Consider the following 23092-nt stretch of genomic DNA (forward strand, 5'->3'; position numbering starts at 1 on the left):
ATGGTTAATTTTATGTTATGTGAACTTCCCCTCAAATTTTTTTCTAAAAAGGTGTTTTATGGCTCTTACAATTAGATCAGTCCTTATTTAAGATTAGAATTTGAAGCACAGAGGAATTAAGTGAAGTGCATTGTCTAATTTGGGATTGCCTGAGCAGAAACTTATAAAAGCCTTTACTGACTAGGGCCACAAGTCTTGTTTTTTTTCTAAACTGAGCTTTTACTTTGACTTTGCAAGGGAATGGGTCTTGTAAATCATGTCTTTACTCAAGACAATTTGAAGAAATTATATATTTCAAACCTTGGAATTGGACACACAAGATACGCCACTACAGGAAACTGTGAATTAGAAAATTGTCAGCCCTTTGTTGTTGAAACACTTCATGGGAAAATAGCTGTGGCACATAATGGCGAATTGGTAAATGCTGTTCAATTAAGGAAAAAGGTAAGTGTTTTTTAATGCTTTTTTTCATGATTAGGATAAATGAATGAAATGAAGTTATTGGGGATCTTGGTGCAGGATATTTTCTAATTTTGCCACCTGTTACCTAACTGCAAAGGACAATTGTATTAGAATTACTTGGAGTACTTGTTATACTTGTAGATTCTAAGATATCACCCCAGAGTCTGAGGTGGGACGGTGGTCAGTCTGCATTTTAATATGCGTCTAAGGTGATTCTGATGTACTGCTTTAGGGTTGAGATTTGGAAAAGTTAATATATGGTTGTTGTTAGAAACAGAGAAATTAGGGTTTATAGACTCTTCTTATCCCTTTAGCTTTGTCCTTATGTTCAAAGCATAAGAAGAAAATGGAATATAAACATGAAGATAACAAATATAAGAAAAAGTGATTTGGAAACAATTACAGGAAACCACTTGGAGAAAGGACAAAGAGTTTACTTACTTTTTTTTGTTCATAGCATGTTATTTGGAGCATTCTGTGTTAATTTGTGCCTATACCTTTATTCATCATCATTTCATCTTCCTTTTTTAAAATTACTTGGTATATTTATATTCCTGATAACTTAATTATCTGTTCTTACCGTTCATTTGATACCAAATTTCTTCTATCCATTGGATTCTAACAATCTTGATCTGGTCACGTTGCAAATAAAAACCTCAGGTGGTATTCATTAATAGGATGATTCTACACACAAGAGTTATCTCCTTAGCATTCTAGAACCAGGCATTTTACGTGGGATAAGTAGTGACAGAAGTCAAATGATGGTGAATTTTGGTGGGTGGAAAATATCTAGAACCATGCTTCCGTACCAGTCATTGTCCTTTTATTTTCAATTCTAGCTTTTGTTATTTCCCAGAGCTTTCTTCTGCCCTCTTCTTAGGCTCTAGTATTATAATGATAATAAAATGTTTTTCTGCCCCCACGTGAAAAAATAATTTTTTAATTCATACAATCAAAAAAGTATAAATATGAAGTAAAAATTACTTTTAAAAAGCTCACCACTTAGAGATAACCATCAAAAGTTCAGTTCTGAGCAATACCTAGTTCATTCTTTGTAGACATATCACCTTACCCAGATGATGGATTTCACTTCTACACATTTAACTGCCTACTGAAAATGTTGTATAGTATGAGTTTAAACTTAGCCTGTACATGTCGATGGTGATGTTCTTATCGTGGTCAGCCTTGCTCAGATCATAATCAGCATGAGAGCACTCAACCAATTTTTATTACATCATCTACATTTAATTGTTCAATATGGTTAATTCCTTCTACTCTGGCTGCGATAATCAGTGAGGGTGGGTAGCCATCAGCACTACCACCAGCAAACCTGGCTTGAGAGGCCCCACTATAGCGTGCCACTTTTAAGGGAATGTGTCCTATTGGTCAGGATTGTCAGGGGCTGAAAATGTTAGAATCACAGTTCCAAATTCTTGTGCCTTCTCTACTCTCTCCCACCTTTATTGCAGGTCTGCATTCTTTCAAACTTAGTTTTCAAAAGCTATTCTTTATGCTTCCTAGAACTCTTGTTTTTCTTCTTGCTTAAAAACCTACAGAGACTTCCCATTGCCTCCAGCAGTGCTTCTCCATTACGTAATACACATGTTGTTAGTAGAATGCAGGATTTTCATAAGTGAAAATTGACACAATGCCTGATTTCTTTGTGTAATGATGGGCCGTTGGGTGAAGAAGGGTCAGTTGGAGCTTTCGCTTTAATGATTACACTTTTCTCCGTTCTAAATAGCTTCTACGGCACGGTATTGGTTTGTCAACAAGTTCTGATAGCGAAATGATTACCCAGTTACTGGCGTATACACCTCCTCAGGAACAAGATGGCACCCCAGATTGGGTAGCAAGGTAATTGTAAAACCTAGGCTAAGCTCGTAGCTCGGTAATGAGAGCTCTGCCTTGCATGTGTTTACAACTGAAATTATTCATTCAATTTATTTAATTCCAGGATTAAAAACTTAATGAAGGAAGCACCCACAGCATACTCCCTGCTTATAATGCACAGAGATGTTATTTATGCAGTACGAGATCCTTATGGAAATCGTCCTCTCTGCATTGGACGTCTTATGCCTGTATCTGATATAAATGATAAAGGTAATGCACTTCAGAAGAAATATAATTTCATAGTGTTTTTCCAAGTCATTGTCCCACTGTTGGCACACCCTCAAATCTTTAGGCATAAGAAACTTATAAATGAGAAGGAACTAGTCAAAAAGAAAAAAAATGATGGTTTTTAAAGTACATATCCTTGAGTATTTCTGAGGATGAGCCATTTTCAAACAATTTAATGGACATTCCTGTTTTGTCATGTCTGAATTGCCTTTGCCCAACTTTTTCATTCGATTGTAGTATGATTTCCGTGGTTTTCTTTTTGACTTATTAGATGTCTATTTGAGACATTGAAATCAGTTTTTTTTTTTTTTAAGATTTTATTTATTTATTCGACAGAGATAGAGACAGCCAGCGAGAGAGGGAACAGAAGGAGGAGGAGTGGGAGAGGAAGAAGCAGGCTCATAGCGGAAGAGCCTGATGTGGGGCTCGATCCCATAACGCCGGGATCACCCTGAGCCGAAGGCAGACGCCCAACCGCTGTGCCACCCAGGCGCCCCTGAAATCAGTTTTTGAAAGAATTTTGGTATCATTAGTTTTTGGTTTTGTTTTTTTTTTAAACATAACTTTTTTTTTTTTTTTTTAAAGATTTTATCTATTTATTTGACAGAGATAGAGACAGCCAGTGAGAGAGGGAACACAAGCAGGGGGAGTGGGAGAGGAAGAGGCAGTCTCATAGTGGAGGAGCCTGATGTGGGGCTTCATCCCAGAATGCTGGGATCACGCCCTGAGCCAAAGGCAGACGCTTAACCGCTGTGCCACCCAGGCGCCCTTTGGTATCATTAGTTTTATCTTTGGCTCAAGTTGAATGAAGATCGATTTTTTTTTTTCTTTCAGATTTTTATTTAAGTTCTAGTTAAATTCATGTGCTCTTACAGTTGTAGAAATGGGGGAAAAGTTATAGAAATGGATATTTTTTTAATTTCTCTATTTGGTGTTTAACTGTTCTCTTGAAGTAGGTAGCTTCTTGTAAAATTTCTTGAATCCATTAACTAAATTGCACTGTGATTCATAGAGAAAAAATCTTCAGAAACAGAAGGATGGGTGGTGTCTTCAGAATCTTGCAGCTTTTTATCAATTGGTGCAAGGTAAGTTTTGTTTCACTCAGCATATTCACTTTTTCCATGTCAATAAAAAATCATTTTTCACATGAAAGTTTTCTTTCTGATGTCTGCATGAAGCCTTATCTATAAATGCAATTTCTTTTGTATATTGTACTTAGCAGCTGCACTGACTTTAATGTTCCTGTAATACCTTCTTATTCTGAAACTGACATCTTGTTTTCACAATACCACGAGACCTAGTTTTAGAAAGGAAGAATCAAGAATCTCCTCAACAAGGAACGGTTACGATAAAAAAATTTAAGCCAGGGACGCCTGGGTGGCTCAGTCCTTAGGTGTCTGCCTTCGGCTCAGGGCGTGATCCCAGCATTCTGGGATCGAGCCCTGCATCAGGCTCCTCTGTTGAGAGCCTGCTTCTTCCTCTCCCACTCTCCCTGCTTGTGTTCCCTCTCTCACTGGCTGTCTCTTTCTCTCTGTCAAAAAATAAATAAAATCTTTAAAAAAAAAAAATTTTTTTTATCCAGAATAAAAATGTTCCCTTTAGCCTCTATTCTTCCAAAACTCAATAAAACTTAGGGCTTTTATTTTTTAAAATCCAAATTAGAATTTAGGGGTAATAGATACACATACTAGATTGACTGCTGGAGGAATATTACTTTTTAATTTTTTTTTAAAGATTTTATTTATTTATTTGACAGAGAGGGACAGCCAGCGAGAGAGGGAACACAAGCAGGGGGAGTGGGAGAGGAAGAAGCAGGCTTCGTGGCGGAGGAGCCTGATGTGGGGCTCAATCCCAGAACGCCAGGATCACACCCTGACCCGAAGGCAGACGCTTAATGACTGAGCCACCCAGGCGCCCCTACTTTTTAATTTTTTAAGCCATCTCTTAAATTCAGCCATGTTTCCTTTTTAAGGGAAGGGACTCTGTGTGTACCTTACAGTTAGATGTTATTATAGTCTTAAGGACTGGTTTATTTAAAGTCTTCTTTCTTTAACATTGTTTCCCAAGATATTACCGTGAAGTCTTGCCTGGAGAAATTGTGGAAATAACCAAACGTAGTGTCCAAACGCTTGATATTATACCAAGGTCTGAAGGAAACCCGATGGCTTTTTGTATCTTTGAATATGTTTATTTTGCAAGACCAGATAGTATATTTGAAGGTAAATAAAATATCTTTAACTTTTTTTTAAGTGTCATATTTTTCTCATTGAAACATGGCAGTTCTTGGTTCAAAGGCTTACCTGGCTCTTTGGAGGCACATTGCTTACATGTTATGGGTATGGGGCTGACCCTACAAGTCATATGATCACTCTTTTTCCCTTTCATTTGACTCTTGGATTTTGTTTTCCTTTTTAGGAGTAAGGATAATGATGTTCAGATGTGTATTAAGGCCAGTTTTTTTTTGAATAATGAATTCTCCAATTTATGTATTTCCACTTTAGTTGTTCTATATATTTTACTTTACTTTTTATACTCCATTTATAGCATTCTAACAAGCTAATTTTCTTAGAATAATAATATCATGTTAAGTAAAAATAATCCATTTCCTTTTCCAAACATTCCAGACCAAATGGTTTACACAGTAAGATACCGTTGTGGTCAGCAGCTGGCCATCGAAGCACCTGTGGATGCAGATTTGGTTAGCACTGTTCCGGAATCTGCGACACCTGCTGCTCTGGGTTACGCAGGAAAGGTATCTTCTCTGGACATGGCAGTGAAATGCTCCTGTAGCACTGAAATGAGAAATCCTTGTATATAAAGAGAAACTTATCAATATATTGTAAGGAAAAAGAAAATGTTGGGTCCTTTCCAAGAGTTATTTTCCAGCCTTTTGATTCAATGGCACTATTTTAGTGGCACCCACCCGGAGATGAGCAAAATGATTCTCTTCATTTAAAAAGATAACATCATGAACATATATAGAATTTAGTGGTAATATTTACTTATTATTAAATCCTATTTCTTGAAGTACCCTGGTATATTTGTTCCTTGTTTAGTATGGGTGATAATAAAGCCATTTATGTTCATTTTGTGTAATGTTCTTTTATTTATTTATTTATTTATAATATTTTAAGTAGGCAGAGCCCATTACAGGGCTTGAAGTCATGACCCTTAGATCAAGACCTGAGCTGAGATCAAGGGCTGGTCGCTTAACTGACTGAGCCACCCACGCACCCCTTTTTTCTTAAACTTTTAAAAATTTTATTTTATGTAAGGTTTTAGTGCTATGCTTAATTTCATTTTTCATAACCAGGTAGATTATATAACTGTAGTGAACCTGGGTTGTCCTGCTCAACATTTACTACATTGAAAAGTTTAGCTTTAATTGCTGTGAATTTTTCTGACTGTGATTTATTTGTAATGTCTTCACACGCTTAGTGTTCCCTTCCAAGACAGAGAAATATTTGTTTAAAAGCATTGTAACTCCTGGCAAAATGAATTGATTTTCCTACTGAGTATATTACTTTGAATGATTTTTCTTTTTGCCTTTTTTCCCTACAGTTTAAATAGTGAAGGAAAATTGTAATCTGTTAATGGAGAATTCAGAAGAGCAGTTGAATGTTTGCATACATACTATAATGGAAGCATGACCTAGAGAAAATAGGAACCTAGAGTCCTCTATTTATTGCAGCTCATTGTCCTTTTGTTTCTTGTCTATCAGTGTGGGCTTCCATATGTGGAAGTGCTGTGTAAAAACCGGTACGTAGGAAGAACCTTCATTCAACCAAACATGAGGTTAAGACAACTTGGTGTTGCAAAAAAATTTGGAGTATTGTCAGACAACTTTAAGGGCAAAAGAATTGTTCTTGTAGATGATTCCATTGTAAGAGGCAATACCATCTCACCCATAATCAAATTGCTCAAAGAATCTGGAGCAAAAGAGGTAAGTAATATTAAAACATATCCTAAGGTCCCGATAATTAACAATGTGATACTGGCATAAAGACTGCAATTTAGTACAATGAATGAAAATGGATAGTTCAATATAATAAATTGTCATTTTTCAAATAAGTTGGTTTAGTGATAACTATGCAGCAACTTGGAAAACATATATGTAATTTTAAAAAGTAAAGCCACAAAATAGAGTGCTTTTTAAATTTTTAGAGTATTTCTCTTTTTGAAGATGCAGAACAAATCCTGTTGCAATAAATTTGCCAGATTGGGTTATATTTTTAAATCTCAGAGCTTATTCTAACTCTAAATATCTCAGTAATTCAAATTACAGAAGTGATTTTTTAAAAATAAATAAAATTACAGAAGTGGGATGTCATTTACAACTAATAGTTGAATGGATTCAAAAATAAAATCTCTTGTAGGAGGAAGTGGCATGGAAAGCAGTGTCAGTCTTTCTCCAAAGCTTTAAAGATAATTGTGATTATGAGGGATGCCTGGGTGGTGCAGTCAGTTCAGAGTCTGACTCTTGGTTTCCACTCTGGTCATGATCCCGGGGTCATGAGATCAAGCCTGGCATTGGGCTCCACGCTCAGCATAGACTCTGTTTGGGACTCTCTCCCTTTCCTTCTGCCCCTTCTGCTCTTCCCTCTCATGGGTCCGTGCTCTCTCTCTCTCTAAAAAGTAAATATTAAAAAAAAAAAAAAAAAAGGGGATTGTGATTATGAGTTTCCAGCTTTTTAATGGCTGTTATTACGATTATGATAATCTCTTCAGAATTTTTTTTTAAGAGAGCAAGAGAGAGAGCTTGTAAGTGCATGAGGAGGGTAGGGGTAGAGGGAGAAAGAGAAAGAGAATCTCAAGCAGGCTCCATGCTGATCATGGAGCCCAAATTGGGGCTTTGTCTCATGACCCTGAGATCATGACCTGACCCCAAATCAAGAGTTGGACTCCTAACTGACTGAGCCACCCAGGTGCCCCTTGCACAATTATTCTTAAAATGAATGTCAAAATAATGTGTGAAAATGATTTCTTTCCAAGGTACACATTAGAGTAGCTTCACCACCAATTAGGTATCCATGCTTTATGGGAATAAATATACCAACAAAAGAAGAGCTTATTGCCAATAAACCTGAATTTGAACATCTTGCAAAATATCTGGGTAGGTATTAAAATTTTTATAAACTTTATTTATTGAAACAGAGAAAATCCAAAGCTTGTCAGTCTTTACACTTGTAATAAAAAACAATGTCCAGCATTTGTTAAAAATACATGTTATATGGCATGGTGAGCAGATATTGAACACTATTCTGAATAATGAGAGTGCCTGGTGTATATAGACACCATGGTAAGTACTATATTGGAGACCTAGGCCAAAGTGAGATCAGGTGAAAAGGAAGAAAGTCTTTCCAGGTAGAGGGAACTGCATGCATAATAGTTAAAGCCTTCCGAAGATCAGATTCCCAAGAAAAACAAAAACAATTTTACCACAGATTGTAATAGAATAATTTGGATGTGGGTATAGATCGAAAAGTGAAAAGCTACTGTAGGGTTATCTTCAATAAAGAAGTCAGCAGACTTGGAGATCTAGGTTATCCTGGATAAAACATTTGTTTTTCAAATTGGGTGAGATAAACTATTTAAATATCACACAGATGTTTAGCCAGTGTACCTTGGTACCTCCTCACTGCTTGATTACGTCTGGTGTTTCTTTTGACTTGTCTGTGCCTTACCAGTTAAATATTTTGAATATCACCCAATTGATAGCTTATTTTGAACATTTACTTTTTGCCAGGAACATATCTATATTATTGTAATAATATCGGAGCTACTCTACAGTTAGGCCATGTTTCCCTTATCTTGTAGATGAAAAAATAGTCTTAGGAAAAGTAAGTGACCTTGTGCTTAAATTTGAACCCAGATTTTCCTAACTTCAAAGTCTGTTTTTGTAATCAAGAACATTACTCCTGAAGCTTTCTGAATCCATTCTGTATTTGAAGCCTCCACTGTTATTTTAAATTATATTCTCCCTTAAATTCCAATTACATATTTTAAAAAATAATAAAGGCCCAGAGTTTTATTGCTTACACCTTCCCACCCCTTCCCCCTTTTAAAGAAGCTAAAGGAGGAACTTTTATCTGGGCTGAGTTTTTCTGTTTGTAACTGTTGTCTTTTGAGGCAGGTCCTCCTTTCCAAAGGAAGTGTAATGACCTTTTCCTTTTTCTCTCTTTCCCCCTGTAGGAGCAAACAGTGTCGTATATCTGTCAGTGGGTGGACTGGTTTCATCTGTACAAGAAGGGATAAAGTTGAAAAAACAGAAAGTGGAAAAGCAGGATATTATGATTCAAGAGAATGGGAATGGTCTGGAAAGCTTTGAAAAGAATGGTCATTGTACAGCTTGTCTCACTGGAAAATACCCTGTGGAATTGGAATGGTAGCTGGTAGGGACAGATATGATTTTTCAAGATACAAAGTTGGTCAAGAAGTTTTAGTGGTGGTTAACACCCTATCCATTTACTGTTACTCCCTTGAAATGATGTAAAATGCCACATGCTTATGTTTACCTTCATAAGTTTTGAGATTTCCAAAAAGAGTACCAAAGTGCTATGCTTTCCTTAATAATCCTGGATAAATATTTTGGTGTTATCTAGGAATTTGGATGATCCTTTCAGTTTTATTTAGTAGTTTAGTACTTTGAGGCTACCAGTTCTGAGATCATCTACATTTAATTTCGCATCAGTAACAATAATGCAAAGAATAGGTAAATTTCTGTTTTAGTGAAGATTGCCAGGCATTATACCTTCCCACAGATTCTTAGAGAATTTTGTGGAATGTTTCTTGAAAGTTATTGAAATTCAGTTGTGGAATATTTTCATAATTGAACCTTGCTAATCGTATACAGTACAACATTGGTGTTTCTTTTGTTTTTTGTTCTTTTTTTTTAACGCACAAACATTGGCTAGCCTTTTTTACCTGGTCAGAGAAGGTGAGGGTAAGTGGCATTTGCCAGGTCCATGCTTTAAAGAGTTTGCAAGAGGTTAGACTAAGGTGGTGTGATGCAAACAGGACATGAATTAAATATAACATTTTATGCAAACCTTGAATCCATTATATCCCCAAAGTGTCAGGCTCCTGGAGTTCTCAGTGTGGTTTTGACCTTGGCTTCCCTAACAAATCTTAAAACAAGAACAACAAATACATGCCTTTTTGTGCCTCACTTTTCCCGCCTGTGCAATGGGATACCTATATTACAAGATTCAATAATTAATAGGAATGTGAAAAAGTGTCCTACTTTTGGTGGTTAGAGCCGTCATTTCACCCTTCAATTTTCAGATAGTGCATGATTATTAGTTTTTGAAATGTCGGCTGTTATTCTGAAATAGAGATTTTGTTATGATGAAGGGAGACATGCAATTTAGCATTGCTTTGCCACCTGTCTTTGAGATGTCTTAAAAATGATTCTAAAAACATGTCTGTGGAAGTGTTTTCCTACATTTGACTATAAAGTATGGTTCATACTACTTAGTGCCCTTATAGTATAAGCCCAGCAAGTAACCTAGTATGTTTAAAGTAAACAATAAATTTTTAGATTCTAACAACCCTTTTATCCTTTTTAATTACATTTTCTTTTAATGAAGTGCTTGATCATTTGCAAACATATACACATATATATGTATAAATATATATACGTAGTTGTAATTAAATGATCAAGTAGAAACATTGTAGGGGCCAATTTTGTTTAAGAATCAAGGTGACAACTATTTTGGAATTAGCTTGCCCATCTAATTCTGAGCATCACCTTATCACTTTTCTCTATTTTATTGGGATTTAACAGATACAATTTTTTAAAAGTATTTTCTTGTAACATCTGAGATTTAAAATTTTAAGTTGACCTGCCCTCAACTCCTGTTTATGTAAGATTTTTTTAAAACATAAAGGTGTTTGTTTCTTTGTTATTAAGTTACCTTAATTTGATGTATATAGTGTCCAAATCCATTTAGAAATTTAATATTTATTAATAACTGAAATCTTCTGTCTTCATTTGGTATATAGTCTCATATGTTATATTATGGCAGGCCAAGATAAAATCTTGACAGCTCTTTAAGCCCATGCACAGCAGGCAGCAGCAGGTCACATAACCCTGTGGCAGTGACATAAGCAAATTGGCATTTGAATAAAGCCCTGGGACCATTTGAGTGTATAGCCTCTTGTCTTAAATGTATTCCTCATATCAACATGGAGGAGGCAAGACCTGTGGGTCAGTTTTGAATTGGCCTCACTTAAATTTGATTTTTTAAAAACAAGAGACTCAGGGAAAGTACTAAACCAAAATCTCTTATTTGACTTTTGTGTTTTCCATAGTTTTTGTCTCCCATTGTTTTTATTTTGTTCTACTGAGATGCTTTTATAAAGGAATATGGTACTGTGAGAGTTTGATTCTACAAATTTCTTAATATTTCTCCATCATGACCTTTTATTTCCCAAGTTTCTGAAGTCTGAATTAAATTACAGTTTTTTACATATACTCTCAAGTGTTTAATTGCTTTAAATTAAAATAAGCAGAGTATTGAAAATCACAAAGAAGATGAAAAATGTGTTTTCACGGGATCTATATTGTTGTGAATTAAACTAAGCCTACTTTTTTGTGACTTCATTGTGATGCGTTGGTGACAAATATATGTAATAAGTATGTTTAAATATGTGTGTGTGTGTTTTAATAGTGATCTTTAGTGCATTATGATGAATAGCACAGTAATAGTCACATCCAGGCTCCATTCTTGACACCAGCTAGTCAGATCTTATTTCTCTGATCCAGACATTTCAATAAATAGGCCATTGCTTATGAACAGGCAAAAACTCCTGGCTGAGTAGAAAGGACACATAAAGTTATTTAAAATGTAATACTAAGTAAGAGCTATATAATAGTAAGTTCTGCAGAAATACTAGTGGGAATGCGGAGTGTCACAGAAGAGGTGGCTGAGATTTCCAAAGTGTGTGTGTGTGTGTTGGGGGAATTTTTTTAGATCAAATTAAAGTAGGTAAATAAACTGTGATATATCCAGACAATAGAATATTATTCGGCCCTAAAAAGAAATGAGGTATCAGTCCATGGAAAGACATGGAGGGAACTTAAATGCATATTACCAAGTGAAAGATGCCAATCTATGAAAGCTACTTACTGTGTGAGTCCAACTACATGCCATTCTAGAAAAGGTAAAACTGTGGAGACATCAGGGGTTGGTGGGGAGGAAAGGGTGAATAGGAGGGGCACAGAGAATTTTTAGGACAGTGAAACTATTCTGTGTGATACTATAATGGTGGATGCATATATTATATATTTGTTACATATTTGTTCAAACCCATAGTGTATAACACCAAGAGTAAACCCTAATGTAAATTATAGACTTTGGGTGATAATGATGTGTCCATGTAGGTTTATCAGTTGAAACAAATATACTGTTCTGGTGGGGGATGTTGATAATGGGGGAGGCTGTGCATGTGTGGGGGCAGGAGGTTTGAAAGAACTCTGTACTTCGACTCAATTTTGCTGTGAACCTAAAACTGCTCTAAAATACAGTCTATTCTAAAAATAAACATACCAAGTCCCAGCTTTAAACAAAAAATAAAATAATATATGCGTATATGTTGTTGCCTCTGAAACTCTTGCCCCACGGCATCACTTCTCATGCCACCTTTTTTTGGATTTCAAATAGAGCCTAGTCAATTCCTAAGGAAAATTGCCTTCTTGTTTCTAAAGTCAAAATGAAAATCCAAGCCTCTCAGGAAAAGCCGCATGCCCCTTAGACATTTTAGACTAAGCTATAGTATGCAGTGTAAACTCATTTTTTTGTGTGCATAAATTTTCTTCTTACGTAGCTGAGTAGTTGTTAGATGGCAGGAACCAATGCTTTTAACTTTTTTGGAAGTTCTCAGGATCTACCATAATACTGGGCTCCTCGCACTCTGACAAAATGGAAGATGACTGCACACGGGAGGCCCACGAGGGTCCTGTACTCTTCCTCAGCCTTTGAATTTGCTTCATTGAAAATTGTTTGTTTGGCTTCACTATTGACATACTGATGGATATCTTCAATGTGATGATTAATATTGTGTTAACTTGGCTAGGCTGTGGTGCCCAGTTGTTTGTTCAAACACTAGTCTAGATGTGGTGAAGTTATTTTTTAGATGTGATTAACATTTAAATCAGCAGACTTCTTTGTTCAGATTGATTGATTGATTGATTTTAGAGCGTGACTAGAGGGAGGAGCAGAGGGAGAGGAAGACTCTCAAGCAGACTCCCTGCTGAGCACAGAGCCCCACAGGGGCTCAATGCAAGTGGGGACAGATTCCATGACCCTGAGATCATGACCTGAGCCAAAATAAGAGTCAGACACTTAACAGATTGAGCCACCCAGGCACCCCATCAGTAGACTTTGAATAAAGCAGATTACTCTCCATAATGTGAGTGGGCCTCATCCAGTCAATTGTAGGTCTTTTTTTTTTTTTTTTTTTAAAGATACTTATTTATTTGTCAGAGCACAACCAGGGGGAGCAGCAGGCAGAGGGAGAAGCAGGCTCCCCCCTGAGCAAGGAGCCCAGTGCGGGACTCAACCCGAGGACCCTGGGATCATGACCTGAGCCGAAGGCAGACGCTTAACGACTGAACCACCCAGGTGTCCCTCAGTTGTAGGTCTTAAGAATAAAGAGAGATTTTCTGAAGATAGAATTTTCAAAATTGCAACATAGAAACCCTGCCAGAGTTTCCAGCCTGCTGGCCTGTTCTATAGATTTAAAACTTGTCAGCCCTCACAATTGTGTCAGCCAATTTCTTAAAATACATGTGTATCTCTCTCTTTCAAACATATACTTTAATATATTTTATGTAGTATGTGTATGTATATATATGTTGTTTCTGTTCTTGCAGAACTTTGATAAAACAGACTCCCTCTTGCGAACAGTGTGACCTCCCTTTCCCTCCATTCTTTCCTATTCATCTGACAAAACAAGCCTAAATGAATCCAACCACTAATTTTCTCCACCTTCAACTGGGCAGCTGAGCACTGTTAAGAGTAAATCATATAAAACACCATTATCCCAACTGTGATGCTACAATCACATAACAGGGAGTTGGCCTTGTCTTCAGGGTAGTATGTTATGGTGATTTATGGTAAGAAATATATATATATATATTTGGTCTTTATCCTCTTTCTAGCACAGATATTCTAAAGTCCTTGAGATTTCCTAAGTGGTAAGAGCAATAAAGGTGTGTTTTTTAAAACATTCCAATGCAGGCAACATACAGTGCTCTATTAATTTCAGGTGTACAATATAGTGATTCAGCAGTTCCATATATTACCCAGTGCTCATCAAGGTAAGTGTACTCTTACTCCCCATCACCTGTTTCACTCCCCCTCACCCACCCACCTCCCCTCTGGTAGCCATTTGCTTGTTCTCTGTGGTTGAGTGTTTTTGGTTCGCCTCTAATAAAGGCGTCAGTATTCATAACAAACTCTTTTCAACTACACCTGAGTTTATGTTAATGAGGTGACTTTCTGAAAACAAACTTGTCCCACAGACTCCGTTTCCAATCAAGTTTTAAATGTCCCACTTTTAAATATGTGCAGATAATCCATGACTACTAGACACCCCAAGAAGCCTCTAATATGAAAAATAGTGTCCAAAACTAACAAGGAAAAAAGTAGATTGTATAAGGGGAAAAACAACTAAAAAAACTATTGTTAATATCCGAGTTGAAAGATATAATAAACCAACATCACTCTAGCAGCAGTTTTAGAGTTGGAGCCAAGTGAGACTAGATAGGCTTTGGGGAAAAGCTGACCAAGAAGACCTGAACTAAGGTAGCAATAACAGAAATGAACATGAGTGCATTTTAAAAATGCAGATTGTAGGCCCCTCAGTAGAAAACTAATTCAGAACCTGTGGGGATGGAGGTCCAGGAATCTGGAATCTGTTTAACATCACCACAGGTGATTCTGATGTAGTCAACTAGACTGAGATTGAGGAGTGGAGACAAAGGGTCTAATTGGATATAAGAGGGTAAAGAAAAAGGGGTAACTAGGTTTCTTTGCTGGGTGAATGATGGTGTCATTCTCAAATACAGAAATGTTTGGGGACACCCCCAGCCCCAATTGTTTGAGTAGCCTGTGGTATATCCAGGTGAAGCTATCATGAGCAGATGGAGCTCTCTCTTGCTTGGATTACTGATAGTTTCTTGCCACTGACCCCTAAGGACTGGAGGATGTCCCACGACTTTTCATATATAGTTGTGAATGCTGGATGGTCTTCTCAGTCCTTCAGCAAAAATTATAAAAAACTTGATCACTTCCTCTCTGCTATTGCAAAGTAGCTTAAAAATAACATTATTATTTCCCTTGACACCTGCAATAATTTACATGTCTCCAACTGTAATAACTTGGAAACCAATTATGCAGGCATATAGCTTAGGTAACTCTCTCCCCCTCAGACCTATTTTATTTATTGCTCCTACTGAAGGCTGAAAATTTCTTAGTCATCCTTTAAATCTGTCTCTTCCAATTAAAATGTCTAATTATGACAGGGACCTCCTTTGCAGGCTTCATCAGGGCAATCGCAATCTTCCAAACTCTTCAGATTCTCAGAAAATGTCAGATGGATTAAGTCCATTTACTATTACATTTCAGAGCTCTTTCACCTTCCTTCACATCAAACCTCGACAATATCTTTCTCTTCACTTTGTAGACAAAGTGGCTCCGAGTTAAAGTATCTCACCAGAGTTTGAGTATGAAAGGGCACAGCTCTAAGCTGGTTAGCTCCAAAGTCTTTGCAAACCCTGTCCAAAACCCAGCATAACCACAACAGGTGTCTGAGTTGACAGCAGTAAGCAAAAACACTGCCAGGTCGTCTCCCAGGTTGGCGCAACCCCGTCGGGTGGGGGCGGGGCAGTGAGACACCCTCTGCCCCCGGTCGCTCGAGCTGACGTCAATGCAGCGACGCAGAAGATTGCACGAGCGCCCGTGCTTCTCTGATCCCCGCGGTAAGCTTTACGGCTTGCGGGTGACTGCTTTTTTCACGTGTGTGTGTGCGGGGGGAGATTCTGGGTTCGGGCTGTCGGAGGGTCGGGATGGGCTTAGGCTTCTGCCACAATCCTCAGGCCTTCTGAGTGAGTGTCACAGGAGGCAGCGTCAGGTAGGGGCTTGTGAGAGGGAAGTGAAGTAGGGTGAGGCCTCGGGGTGGTTGTGCAGATTCGTTCAGCCGCAGGGCCATCGCCTCGCCTGGGGTACGTGTCAGTGGCATCTGGCAGGTTGGTGTTGTGCAAAGACTAAACTGACCTGTGTGATCTCTACAGAGTTACCCAGCCTCGGACCCTCTGCCCCTTCATTCTGAAGGAAATAAATCTGCCCCACCTATTTGCTAGAGTGGTTCAGAAGAGCAAATGAAAAAGTGTTTTGGGAACTACAAAGTGCATTGTTATAAAATGTAGTTGCGTAATATAAATTAAAAAAACAATGGATATAGCAAAATAAAGTTTTTAGGTTATTTAACTGTCTTTAAAATAACTGATAACCTGGGGAGAGAAACCCTTGGAGCACGAGAATTTCTTGTACTCTTAGGACATTTGATAGCTTAATAAATAGCCTCTACTGTTGTAAATGAAGTAGCGAACATCTTAATGATTCCATTACATATAAAATCTGCTTACCAGATTTGCTTCCCCCCTCCATGAGGTCTCAGAAATGTTTGGGTGTCCAATAAGTATTTTTTTTTAAGCATAGTATTTTTTTATTGGAGAGAGTGTATTTATGATTGTTGAAATAAAAACCTTACGCAATAGATCTTGCCTTAAATCTCTGTAGCAACCACTGGGAAACTGGCAGTTAAAAGTAGAAAAACATCTGAATTGTATAAATATGTGTGGTAAGTGTTGTAATTTGTTATAAAAATGGTATTTTTTAAAGTTTATAATCTTGCCCCTTTGATGTCCAGTATTTTGGAGTATAATAATCAGAGTGTCCTCATGTGGAAAATTAATTGCCGTAATTGTTTTTGCATTTAAAATGCATTTTGGGGGGATACATACAATATAACATTTTTGTGAAAATGCTTTATAATATAAACAATCTGCTACTCATATCAGGAGAGAGTAGCAGAAGATATCCTTCTGCACTGACTATACCTCCTGTGATAAATGCATTGGGCATAATGTGTGCTATGGACAGCCTTTATATAATGATCATTTGTGTGTATGAGGAAAAGTTTTAAAATTTTATCTTGTACATTACAAAAGAAAATATTGAAATGCTTACTAAAAACTATAGTTACCTTACGTTTTTAAATTTTATATTTAGATATCATAGCATTTTCAAACCTTATGGATCTCAGTGGTTGTTGGTTCATTTTGCTCTCTTCAGGAATGTTTTGTTTTCTAATTCATATAAATTAAATGATATAGATGTAAGTTTTATTTTGAATCAATGAAATCAGTTAAAAATGTATGAACAAGTAAAAAAAACTAAAATAGGCTACTTGGTAAATCTTACTTGCTTTTGAAATATAGAAAAGAATTCACAGAAGAGGAAAAAGAATCACCTTTATTCTCAAGGAAATATTAGCAGTTATTTCTTCTAAATCGATGATCCCTAAAGTTTTTTTTTATGAAATACTGTTTAAAATCTTTTTTATTGAGAAGTCCAGAGAATATAGTATTGATACAATGCTTTGAGTTGTAATACTATAGTTTAAATTTAAATGAATTTATTGGCAATTTAAAAATAGAGAATAAAGAGTTATTCAACATTTATAAAAGTGACTTGATGTGACCTCTGAAGTGTTATAATAATATAGTTTATATATAGTAGACTAAAATTGGGTGGATTTAGGTAGTTTTTCCTTTTTTCTATCAAAGGTTTATTTTGTTGTCACCTGAGTTCAGTTCCTAAAAGCACAGTTTATTCGCATTAGTCTTTTCAAAGACATTATACAGGATTTTAACCCCTTTATCTTAATCTGGGATGATAACCAAAGAAAAATGAAAAAATTAAGCATGTAGTGCTTTAAATTGAGTTTTATTGGTTTATTTTTTGTTTTTTCCCATTGTGGGCAGTCGAGAGAGACTACATTTTTACCTGTTTCCTTCTCTATGTATATTGCTCCTCTCCCCAATTTTCTTGCAGCACTGATCCAGTGTTAGGTCGATGGTATCAGATTAATTTTCAACCTCCTTGTTCTCACGACAGACCTTTCCTGGGTCCTGTGATTAATTATTTTTGATATATTTATTTTTGTGAGGAATGATTTATATAGAAGTTTATCTCTTCCCTTTCTCATCCTACCAGTTTCCCTAAAACTCCCTGTCCCCATAATATTTCTGTATATAGGTAGAGTTCTCTGCTACCAATGATGTTTATAGAAACTTCAGTGAAATGACTCTTCAAGAATTGGTGCATCAGGCTGCCTCCATTTATTCAGATAAAATAGCTGTATGTTTTGATGAGTGTAACAACCAGCCTCCAGTTTATTACACCTATAAGACTGTGGTTAATGCTGCTTCAGAATTATCAAATTTCCTGCAATTACACTGTGACTTTCAAGGAATTCGGGAAGTTGGTCTGTACTGCCATCCTGGGATCAACTTACCATCTTGGATTCTAGGGTAATTGTTTTAATATTAAATTTTTAGATTTTTAACCTAATTTATAATTCTTTAATGCATAGAATATGTTGTAACTTACTGTTCTGTTTATTTTTATGTATTGCTTGTTTGATTTTAGGCTAAAAGAATTCATATATACCCCGAGATTATTTTTAATCATTTAAGTTAATTTGAGCTTATGTAGGAGAGACCAGAAGTTTTTTCCAATAGAATACTTAAATATCTGCAAAATATAAGGGCTTCATTTGTCTGCCAAAAGAATACAGTCATAAATTCTGGTGTTATTTCCGAAATACTTGTTTTCTTTGATATAACTGTTTTGTTTTTTTTTTTCCCGATACTGAAGTTTTAGGTACTCAAGTATTCAGTAAGTGAATGAATGAATAAATGAGAGTTTTGGATGATGGTTCATAAAAATTGAGCTATGAACTGAGGAAGACACTAAATCATTTGCAAAACGTTCATTATTGTTCTAGAATATTATCCTTATATAGTGATTTCTATGTTAGGGTTCTGCATAAATAAGAGCTGCTAAAGATTTAGAAAAATTGATATTCATCCCATGGGATGTGTTAGTAGATTAATTGTATAAATGCAAAGCAAAAAAGTTAAAATTTTACTTTCATCCAATCATTGACAAAATCTTATTGAGAGTTTCCTACAAAAATCTATCCCCAAAGTATACCTCAGAGTACTTCTTAAAAATTTTATTTTGAAGTAATCTCTACATCCCAAGTGGGGCTCAAACCCACAACCCCAAGATCAAGTCATATGCTATACCGACGGAGCCAGCCAGGTCCCCCACCTCAAAGTACTTTTAGTTAAAACAACTGATTTTGGATCTTATTGTCACTTAATCAGTTTTAAAGTTTTTTATTTTCCTCCCCCCTTAAGGTATCCTGGTTTTGGTGAAATGTCATTTTTAGTATAGATTGTATTAATCTGCATACTAGTAAGTTACATGTGACTATTGAGCATATGTTAGATGAAGAAACAAGACACTGCTACCTGTTTGGTATTCTAGAAGTAGTGTTTACCATGTATATTACACTGTAGTACATTAGCTTTAAAAAATCTTGGATTTCTGTTTATGAAGTGATAAAAATTTAATAATGGATATTCTGTCTTAAAGACAAAATAAAAACTATAACCAAAGATGTGTCAACAAAAACTTTGGGCATTTCTGATATAGTCCATAGTAAAGTATGTAGAGAAATAGAACTACAAAAGATGATTTTCAACAGGTCTGTGCTGACTCTGTACTGTTTCTTTAGAATTCTCCAAGTCCCTGCTGCTTATGCTCCTATTGATCCAGATTCACCACCAGCATTATCAACTCATTTTATGAAAAAATGTAATCTAAGTTATATTCTTGTTGAAAAACAGCAAATTAATGTAAGTGTGTGTATTTAAATTGGGTTTTTTTTATGTATTATCTTTCAGTTGAAGGATGTGTGTGTCTCCGTCCGTCCATCTGTCCGTGTCCACCTTTTCTAACTCTGCAGTTTCTCAGTCTCAGCACTGTTGATATTTTGGGTTGGGTAATTGTTGTGAGGAGTGTCCTGTATATTATAGGTTGTTTTAGCAACATCCCTGGTTTCCACCCCCTGGATGCCAGTAGCACCCCCCGTCCCCCCACCGAGTTGTGACAACCAAAATTGTCTCCAGAAATTGCCAAATGTCTCCTGGAGACACCCTTTACCCCCTATTTACCCCCTACATTCTGTTGAGAAACACTGCTCTATAGCATGAATGTATGTTGTAGATGTATAATAAGGTACTGCATTGTTTTGAATTTCTTTTCTCTTTCTGAAGTTGTTTCTATACTAGGAAAATTTTATAATACTTGCCACAACTATAAGAGATGAGTCAATTTACGGTGGTCAACAACATTAAAGAATTATAACCAGGCTTCAATTTTGAAAAAGAGATTAGCACTTACACCAGACCTCTTTGGAAAACTTAATTTTTTTTTTTAATTTTTTAAATGACTACCAACCAAATATCTAGCCAAGGAACACTGCTTTATGGGTAATATTTGGTGTTAGGTGTTCAGTAAGATGCGTCTCATGTTTCATTATTTCTTTACTCGTAAAATAGTCTTTTAAAATTGAATTTAGTATCTTTTTAGCCAAATTAAGTAAATATATATTAATCTGTCTCCTACCAAATACCTGAGGCAGAAACTCTGCAATCTTCATAGGCTCATTCTGTATTCAGAAAGTTACGCAACTGTTGGCTCTTGCTCATAGGCTCTGTCTACTCTTGTTGCAACAGACTAGGTCAGGCCTATAGAGCATATCTCAATTGTTGCAAAAGGTTCATTGGAAGACCCTCGCTTATCAAAAGTCTTATCAATCTATCCTTAATGGAGTAAAGTCTAGCCTGTGCTATTGCCACCTTCAATTGGACCTCATTGCTTATAGGTTAAGGTGTAAACCCGTTAGTATTGAGTATATAAAGTTATTAAGGATAGCATCACCTCTCCTACTTACCTTCTCCCTCTCCAATTCTTCAACTTATGGAATGCTTAACCTTCTCCACAACATTAACTTTCTTAGGTCATATACTTTGCACTAGCTATTTGCCTAATAAAGTACCCCTCTTTATTTGGACAAAAGCTACTTATAACCCAAATATTACATATGATGTAGCAATCTCACACCTTCCAGACAGTTAAATTCAGTTTCCTCTATCCTTATTAACATTTCAAGCATATGCATTGTCACAGTTGCCCTACGTTTTTATGCCTTTTTATTTTGAAGGTGACCTTGAAAGTAAGGACAACACTTTATTCTTGCAGGTTTCTAATTTATCTTTTTAATCCCTAGTTATATAGAATTACACAAAGCCATGTTGAAGGAGTAAATGAATACTTTGTATTACTTCTATGTAAAAAAGAATGTCTCTTAACATATTAATATTGTGAACTTTTCCCCCATGTAACAGAAATTCAAATCTTCCTTTGAAATATTCTTGAATTATGATACACTTAAAGAACATAGTGACCTAGTACTCTTCAGACTTCACTGGAAAAATGTTGAAGGGAGCTTGATGCTAAATAACAGAAAACAGAAATATGAAAAAGAAGAAATGACAAACAGCACAAATTCTGGGAACAGCAATGAAGAAAAGTCAGAAGAGCACATGGATGTGAGGCAAAAGCATTGCTTGGCCTATGTTCTCCATACGTCAGGCACTACAGGGATACCTAAGATTGTCAGAGTCCCTCATGTATGTATAGTCCCAAACATCCAACATTTTCGGTGAGTTCTGTCCTTCAAATCCTTCTTCAAAACTTCTACTTTTGGGGCACCTGGGTGGCGCAGTCGTTAAGCGTCTGCCTTCGGCTCAGGGTGTGATCCCAGTGCTCTGGGATCGAGCCCCACATCAGGCTCCTCCGCTGGGAGCCTGCTTCTTCCTCTCCCACTCCCCCTGCTGGTGTTCCGTCTCTCACTGCCTGTCTCTGTCAAATAAATAAATAAAATCTTAAAAAAACAAAAAACAACAACAACAAAAAAAACCTTCTACTTTAAAGGGGAAAAATATTTTTTAAAGATTTTTGTGTATTTATTTGACAGAAGGGGAGAGTGCAACCAGGGGGAGTAGGAGAGGGAGAAGCAGGCTCCCCACTGAGCAGAGAGCCTAATGGAGGATTCGATCCCAGGACTGTGGGATCATGATGTGAGCCGAAGGCAGACACTTAACCAACTGAGCCACCCAAACACCCCAAAAACATTTTTTAAGTAAACTCTACCCCAACGTGAACTTGGGGTGATGAGTTCAAGCCTCAAGAGTTTCATGTTCTACCAACTGGGCCAGCCAGGCACCCCAAGGAAAAATTTAATTTTTATTTATTTTTAAAGAATTTGAGAGAGTGAAAGAGAGCACAAGCAGGGGGAGTAGAGGGAGAGGGAGAAGCAGACTCCCTGCTACGCAGGGGGCCCGATACAGACACTGGGCTGGATCCCAGGACTCTGGATTCATGACCTGAGCTGAAGGCAGGCACTTAACCAACTGAGCCACCCAGGTGCCCCTCAAGGGAAAAATCTTAATCTCTGTTCTTTATAACTTTTTTTAAAGATTGATTCATTTATTTGAAAGAGCATGCACATGAGTGGGGGGGGGAGCAGAGGGAGAGGGAGAGAGAATCTCAAGTAAACTCCCTGCTGAGTGCTGCGGAGCCCAAGTTGGGGCTCAGTCTCAGGACCCTGAGATCATGACCTGAGCCAAAATCAAGAGTCGGATGCTTTAAACGACTGAGCCACCCAGATGCCCCTGTTTTTTAGAACTCTTATTCCTAAACTGATAGTTATAAGTAGTTGGGTCTCTGTTTGACTATATCTGAACTTTAGTTCTTTGAAGGCTAGTACTTCACCTCTCTGATCCAGACCTGGAGCCAAACAGGGAGCAAACAAATGATGGTTGAAGCTTTGCTTCTTAATTGTTGAGAAAGAGGTGTATTCCTGGCAGAGGTACGGCAAAGGTACGGAAGAAAGGAGTTTGGCTTGCTAGAGTGTATCAGGGCAGGGCTGGGGAAGGAGTTGGGAGGGCAGGAGCCTCGTATGCCTTGTTGAAGAATTTTGCATTTAAACCCAGTAGATGTAAAAAGATCTGCATTTCATTAAGCTCATTCCTATAGCATTACAGAATTCGGTTTGCTCATCAGGAGATGAGAAATCTCTATGAAGTCGATTCTCAGTTTGAGAAGAAAGAAGGAAATAGAAGAGGAAGGGAATCAAAGGAGAGTAGTCTTAGGAAGTCAAAGGAGGAAACAAATACAGATATAGAAACTTTGTGAGACAGGGGCACCTGGGTGGCGCAGTCGTTAAGCACCTGCCTTCGGCTCAGGGTGTGATCCCAGCGTTCTGGGATCAAGTCCCACATCGGGCTCTTCCGCTGGGAGCC

General features: G+C 37.0%; 2 protein-coding genes across 10 annotated transcripts in view; both read left to right on the plus strand.

Annotated features, from left to right (window-relative positions):
- PPAT (phosphoribosyl pyrophosphate amidotransferase) overlaps window positions 1-12176 on the plus strand; it is a 35734-nt gene extending 23558 nt beyond the window's left edge. The window contains exons 3-11 of the mRNA XM_002918106.4: window positions 238-444; window positions 2207-2319; window positions 2420-2565; window positions 3596-3668; window positions 4651-4802; window positions 5208-5335; window positions 6305-6526; window positions 7576-7696; window positions 8776-12176. Of these exons, the coding sequence (XP_002918152.1) occupies window positions 238-444; window positions 2207-2319; window positions 2420-2565; window positions 3596-3668; window positions 4651-4802; window positions 5208-5335; window positions 6305-6526; window positions 7576-7696; window positions 8776-8972 (1359 nt within the window). The 3' untranslated portion in view covers window positions 8973-12176. The remainder of the gene's footprint in view (window positions 1-237; window positions 445-2206; window positions 2320-2419; window positions 2566-3595; window positions 3669-4650; window positions 4803-5207; window positions 5336-6304; window positions 6527-7575; window positions 7697-8775) is intronic.
- A 3318-nt stretch (window positions 12177-15494) lies between these two features.
- Window positions 15495-23092, plus strand: part of AASDH (aminoadipate-semialdehyde dehydrogenase) — a 33882-nt gene continuing 26284 nt past the window's right edge. For 3 of the 9 annotated variants that reach the window (XR_004628866.1, XM_034671760.1, XM_034671764.1), the window contains exons 1-4: window positions 15578-16449; window positions 17910-18184; window positions 19459-19579; window positions 21134-21450. Coding sequence is in view for 8 of the 9 variants with exons in the window: in XM_034671760.1 (XP_034527651.1) it covers window positions 17955-18184; window positions 19459-19579; window positions 21134-21450 (668 nt within the window). In the remaining variant the exon portion in view is untranslated. The other 6 variants (XM_011223487.3, XM_034671761.1, XM_034671762.1 and 3 more) reach the window with 6 other exon arrangements.

The sequence above is a fragment of the Ailuropoda melanoleuca genome, chromosome 11 (assembly GCF_002007445.2).
Source record: "Ailuropoda melanoleuca isolate Jingjing chromosome 11, ASM200744v2, whole genome shotgun sequence".
In the NCBI taxonomy this organism is placed as follows: domain Eukaryota; kingdom Metazoa; phylum Chordata; class Mammalia; order Carnivora; family Ursidae; genus Ailuropoda; species Ailuropoda melanoleuca.